Here is a 6510-nt window from a genome sequence, read left to right as displayed (position 1 = left end):
CTTGGGTCTTCATGTCTTTCCGAGGCTCCTGCGTGGCATCAACTCACACTAAATAAACATGAAGGCCTTTCTCCTGCCGATATGGTTATGTCCACTTAATTCTCAGGCCCAGATGAAGACTGTAAGAGGGTGGAGGTAAAACCAGTGCCACTCCTGCACAATCAAGGTGGCAAGGCACTGGTAAAGGACATGTCAGGCCATAAACGAAGTCCTAATGACCTAATGACCTAATGACCTAATGACCGGCCTGGCACTGGAAAACAAAAGAATTGCTTAGATTATGACTTTATTTCTCATATGAAAATAAGTTCCAGATGGATTAATGATTTAAACAAATGAAGTTATAAAGTACTAGAAGAAAAAAGTCATAACTGCCGAGCAGAGACGTTCTTGCTTAAAAAGAAAAAATAAGAATACACAAAGGAAGAAGTAATAAATAGGACTTTATTAAAAATGAAACGTTTCTGCATGGCAGGAAAGAAAATCCCAATGATAAAAACAAGAGAAACCACGAAACAATTCGAACACAGTAAAAACACAAGAACGGGAGGAAATACTGGCAAAGACGTCACTCCCGCAAAGACCCCGCAGTTGTTCCCACGCTTGGTGACCCCTCCCCAGCCAGAGTCTGTGCCCTACCACGTGACTTGGCCAACACATAGACTTCACACCCCTTCTTCTGTATTGTTGGTGGCAAAATGTCAAATCTGGTTGAACCCAATTTGACTTATTTTCTAAACCCGACACCAAAACATTACCAGGAAGAAAAGACGGCAATGAAAAAAAGAGGATTCCGTTTCCAATTTGAATTCCTGTCTGCAAGTGGCCTGCTTCAGCGGCCGCCTCTCTGGAGAAGCCCTGAGTGGGTCAGAGCTGGATCCTCAAAGGCCAGCCACACCCCAGGACCAGGGCAGACGACGGAGCCGAGACCACTGGACTTTGAGCTTGACTCCAGACTGCGGTCTTGGAAAATCACTGTAGCCCCTGGCAACCAGTATTCTTGTCGGCCAAGTGGAACCTTACTGTGCACGCCTTGCAGAATTCTTTCAAGGATGAGTGATGGCTGCGATCCAGGGGGTCCCCTGCTTCCTGGGGGTGCTGCATGTAGAGGACAATCACATCCAACGGAGGAGGGCGACAGGGGGCTATGGAAGACAAACTCAGGGACCAGTAGGGAGGGAGGTAGACCCACATCCTGACCCATAAAGAGGCGAGTCGTCCAGCTGTCCTCTGATCTCGGCACAGGGGGGCTGGGCCCCGCCATGCCAGCCCCGTCACTTACTCTCCAGGGTAGAGCTGCCACATGAGGGTCAGCTGCTCTGTGGCGCCGATCTACAGAAGAAGGGCAGCCATCAGAGGCCCTGGGTGCGGGCAGCCCCCAGCCACACAGATCCACCATGCAGACTGGCAGCAGGAGGCGAGAGGCCATCGCCTCCACCCCCATGCCCCCCCCTACGTGCACATGTGTGTGCCCCTAAACACACACACACACACTCAGGCCTGCGTGTTCTCTGGTGGACCCTGCTAGAGTTGCTTAAGGAAGACAAGAACCCCCCCAGGGGGTGGGGAGAGTGCAGAGGACGGAGGGGCCGGGGCAGGCAGCGTCTGTCGCTCACCACTCTCACCCGCAGCAGCCACCGCACACTTGCCTGGTCATGGTCCACGATTCGCCAGGTCCTGGAGTCACTTCCTTGGTACTTCTTCCCTGGACAGAGCTGCCACGTGAGGGGCAGCTGGGAGAAGGGCAGCTGGCTGAAGAACAGGGTGCCCTGGGGGTGTACAGGTGTCTGCCATAAGTGGACTCTGATGCTGCGTTCACGCTGAAGGGACCAGAGAAGAGGGGCACATCAGGAACAGGCTCCTGGCACAGGGTGGGACAGCATGACATACAATCCACATGGTCCTGGATGCCCCCCAGCTGGTGGGCTGCTGGGGTCAGAGGTCGAAGGGCATCTTTTCAGAATGCCAGCCTTGACGCCATCTCCTGGGGGCTCCGTGTGGAGCTGGGTGATGGCGCTCTTCTGGCCTGTAGCCCAGTCCTCTCTGGCCTGCGTCCACCACACCCATGCCACTTCTCCCAACTCAGCCCCTCCACCCTGCTGGCACCCTGGGCTGGCACTCAGTGCACTCTCCAGCTTTGTCTCAGCAATTTGCATAGTTTTAAGAATCCTCTTTGAAAAAACAAAATATCCAGGAACCCAGGGCCTGGAAGTGATAGCTCTTCCCCAAGAGAAATGTGCTGCATTTTTGATCCCGACTTCACAAGCTTTTAGTGAACTCAAAGGTCATAAAATCCAGCCAATGCCCAAAGGTATGAAGGTAAAAGTCACAAGGATGACCCGCCACCAAGCTCTACATGCAACAAAATAGCCCCACACAGACACCTGCCCAAGCACCTGTCCCCTTTCTTGGTGCCCAAAAGGCTAAGCCAAGGCTGTTCACCCTTCACCAGGCTCTCGAGTGGCCAATGGCTGTTCTCTTTGTCACCCTGAGTCTCATGGGCCATTTTTATGAGAGAAGCCTTAAATTACATGGCAAACTCTCTCCTTCACTTTGGATTTGGACTTGAGATCAGGGGTCCGTAAAAGAAAGGCCATGAGCCCAATGTGGCTTATCAGCTGCTTTTTAAATAAAACTTTATTGTAAATAAAATAGGGCCCCTTCCTTCACTGGCTGACTGACTGCAGAGCAGTTACCAGAGTCTTCGTGGCCTGCGACGGGACAGTTTCTGCTGTCTGATCCTTTGCAGAAAGAGTTTGCTGATCCTTGCATTTGGTCATGCTCAGGGGGTCTTGTTCCCACCCTGAGAATATATGTGAAAATACTGATCTACTTAAGAAATAATTGCTTTTTGGAGAAAAGACAGGCTTTTCAACAAATGGTGCTGGGAAAAGTTGATATTCAAAGGTAGAAGAATGAAAAGAGACCCTTATCTCCCACCCTGTACAAAAATCAACTCAAAATGAATCAAAGACCTAAGAATTAGATGAGAAACCACATGACTCCTAAAGGAAAGCATACGGTCAGGGCTGGGGTTGTGGCTCAGTGGTAGAGCACTTGCCTTGCATGTGTAAGGCACTGGGTTCAATTCTCAGCACCACATATAAATAAATTAATGAAATAAAGGTCCGTCAACAACTTAATTTAAAAAAAAAAAAAAGAAAACATAGAGTCAGCACTCTAGCATTTAGGCACAGACAATGGCTTTCTGAGAGGACCTCTACAGCTCAGGAAATAATGCCAAGAGTTAATAAAGAGGTGGCCTCAAATTAAAAGTCTTCTGCATGGCAAAAGAAACAAGAATGTGAAGAGAGAATGTACAGACTGGGAGAAAATCTTTGCCAGCTACTTTTCTGACAGAGGATTCATATCTAGAATATTTAAAGCAAAAATGTTTTTATTTTTTGTCTTTATTTTTATTTATTTGTTTATTTGGAATTCAACCCAGGAGTGCTTAACCACTGAGCCATATCCCAGCTTTTAATTTTTTGAAACAAGTTCTCAATAAGTTGCTTAGGGCCTCACTAAGTTGCTGAGGCTGATCTGGAACTCACAGTCCTCCCACCTCAGCCTCCTGAGTCACTGGGATTAGAGGTGTATGTCACGGCACCCAGCAGAATTAAAAAAAAAAAAAATTAACACCGAAGAAACAGATAACCCAATTAATAAATGGGCAAATGAACTCAACAGATACTTCTCAAAATAAGAAATACACATGACTACAAATATATGAAACATGTTAACATCAGCAATTAGGAAATGCAAATTAAAACTAAACTGAGATTTGATCTTATTTCAGTCAGATTGGCAGTCATCAAGAATACAAACAATAATAAATTCCGGAGAGGGCATAGATAAAAAGGAAGTGTAGATAGAACTGTAAATTAGCACAACCACAGTGGAAATCAGCATGGGGGTTCCTCAAAAGACTCGGCATGGAGCCCCATATGACCCAGCTGTGTCCCTCCTCAGTATTTACCCTGAAGAATTAAAGTCCTCATGCCACAGTGACACATGCATACCTAAGTTTACAGCAGCACAATTCGCAATAACAAAACCATGGAACCAGCCTAAGTGTCCATCAGTGGAGGGATTCATAAATAAAATGTGCTGTACAGATACAATGGAGTTCTTTTCAGCCATAAAGAAAAATGAAATTATATGTTTTGAGGGAAAGTGGATGAAAAGTTTTGCAGGAGAGCTCAGGAGATCAAGGATCATGTGTTTTCTCTCCTATGGAAGCTAGAGAGGAAAAAGGAAAAGAAAGTTGGAAGTAGTATTTCAGGAAAATTGAAGGGAGATCAATAGAGCAAAGATACCGGGACCGAGGAGGAAGAGAGACGGAAATACTGGGGACGACTGTGGCCAAGTTACATTGTTACATTGTGTGCATGTGTAGTATACATAAATCCAACATGGTGAATAACTGTCATGGACCAATCAAAATAAGGAAACAATTTTTTTTTTTTTACATAGGAGGGGAAAAAACTCCATACTCTACCCGTGACTAAGTGGCTTGAAGAATCAGTTCTATTCTTGCTGATACTTTCTTTACACCATTTTAGTCATCCTCGGCCACACTCCAGTGGCGTTAAGGACACCCACATGTGCAACCATCACCACCAGCATCTCCAGAACGTTTTTCATCTTCCCAAACTAAAACCCCTTCCTACTATAGACACCACCTCCCGCAGTCCCTCTGGCAGGCTGTGGAAACCACCCTGACCTTCTCTGGGACTGTGACTACTCAAAGTACTTCACGGAAGGGCTGCAAGCCACACGTGCCCTTAGGACTGGCTTCTTTCACTTAGCGCCTGTCCTTGGGTTCTGCACCTGCAGACCCGCCAGGAGTTCCCTCCTCTTGGAGGCCTCATCCCTCCTGGCACACGCCTTGTCACCGCCCTCATCCATCACTGGGCATTCAGGCAGCCTGCGCCTTCTGGCTATTGTGAATAGTACTTGCACAACTCGTTCACGGCAGTATCTGTTCAAGTCCTGCTCTGGATTCTTGTGGATCTGCTGGATGATCTGCAACTACTTTACTTTCTTCTTTGGTATGGGGGATTGAACCCAGGGGTGCTTTACCACTGAGCCACACCCCCAGTCCTTTTTATTTTGAGACAGGGTCACGCTATGTTACCTAGGGCCTCACTTAAGTTGCTGAGTCTGGCTTTGAACTTGCAATCCTCCTGCCTCAGCTTCCCCAGCCTCTGAATGACAGGTGTGCGTCACTGTGCCTGGCTCTATTTTCACTTTTTTGAGACCACTCTGCACCTTCCCTACACTCAACACTTTCCTGGGATTTTTTAAAGCTGAAAATATTTGGTCCAGAACTTTTTGAGTTATCTCACATATTTTCCACAGGGAAGAAAGGACTTTCAAAGTTCTCTTGCAAAATTTTCAGAATAACCTATTTGTTAAGCAATGTGCTATGTTGTTTAAAATGCCCATCGATTGTTTATTATGTTTTCAGTAATATTTTAAATACCTGGAGAAGTATTTACCATAATACATGGAGGTTATTTATTTTATCCTTCAAAGATGGGCTCTGATCTAAATCCCTTACCTGGGTTTCCAACCTGATTATTGTTATCACCTGGGGAGCTTTTGAAACACAGCATGGAGGACTCCAGCCAAGTCTCCTGAATCAACTTCCAAAGGTGGGATGTGTTATCTCTTCAGGGCTCCCCAGGCCATTAACGCCCTGGGCCATGTCTGTGGCTCATTTGCAAGAGGTACCTTATTCTCCTTTGTCAGACTGGGAATCTGGACCCAACCACACTTTCACACTTGGGTCCACGGGCTGCCTCCAGACGGCAAAGCCTTCATACCAGTCCTAGCCCCTTTCATCTGGAGAACTCCTGCTCATCCCAGAAAGCCCAGCTTCACAGCTGTCCCAAGTGAAAGCCTTCTCAGCATGCCCGGCACAGGACTAGGCCCTGAGCGCTCTCAGCCTCCGGCCTCAGCGCACTGGATGGCAGAGCTCCACCCGCAGGCCGAATTCAGGCTGTTTGCCCTTCCCCCACTCCCACCCCACTCTGGACCCACAAGGGTAGGGGTTCCCTGTGCATACCCCGCCCCTCTCCCCGCAGCCTCCCCTCCTCTCACCCCAGGACTCACTGTGCTGGCGGTGGCCTGAGCCCGCTGGGAGGGACTGATACACAGGGCCACTGTCACCCAGCTCCTCCCCTCCTCGTCCCTGTAGATGCCAGGCCTTTGGACACACAGGCGGTGGGGGGGCGCCCTGAGGAGCGGAGAAGGCGAAGCAACGGAAGCCATGGCAGGGTGCGCTCCAGACAGGCCTGGAGGCTGGTGTGGGGTCCCCCAAGTGCGCAGCCTCCTTAGGAGGAGCCTATCCCATTCGGGGGAGGGACCGGCGAGGAGGCGGGACAGGGGCAGAGGCACCCTCCAAGGGTGCAATTAGGGGCGGGGCCTAAGAGCAGTGGGCAGTGGGTGAGAAATAGGGGCTCACTGTCCTGGAGCTGCATGGCAGAAGGGCAGCTCCTGGGG

General features: G+C 48.8%; 1 protein-coding gene across 1 annotated transcript; it reads right to left on the bottom strand.

The window, feature by feature from the left end:
- Positions 1-426: 426 nt before the first annotated feature.
- On the bottom strand, positions 427-6299 carry Tcl1b (TCL1 family AKT coactivator B). Its single transcript, XM_078050813.1, has 3 exons — positions 6121-6299; positions 1650-1820; positions 427-1332 (listed from the first exon to the last, which is right to left on the bottom strand). Exons 1-3 carry the CDS (start codon positions 6277-6279, stop codon positions 1279-1281), a joined length of 384 nt encoding a protein of 127 aa, XP_077906939.1. The 5' UTR covers positions 6280-6299; the 3' UTR covers positions 427-1278.
- Between the last annotated feature and the right edge of the window lie 211 nt (positions 6300-6510).

The sequence above is a fragment of the Ictidomys tridecemlineatus genome, chromosome 5 (genome assembly GCF_052094955.1).
Source record: "Ictidomys tridecemlineatus isolate mIctTri1 chromosome 5, mIctTri1.hap1, whole genome shotgun sequence".
NCBI classification, from domain to species: Eukaryota; Metazoa; Chordata; class Mammalia; order Rodentia; family Sciuridae; genus Ictidomys; species Ictidomys tridecemlineatus.
Note: the sequence above shows the minus strand (reverse complement) of the source record. Positions and strands in the feature narration are given on the sequence as shown.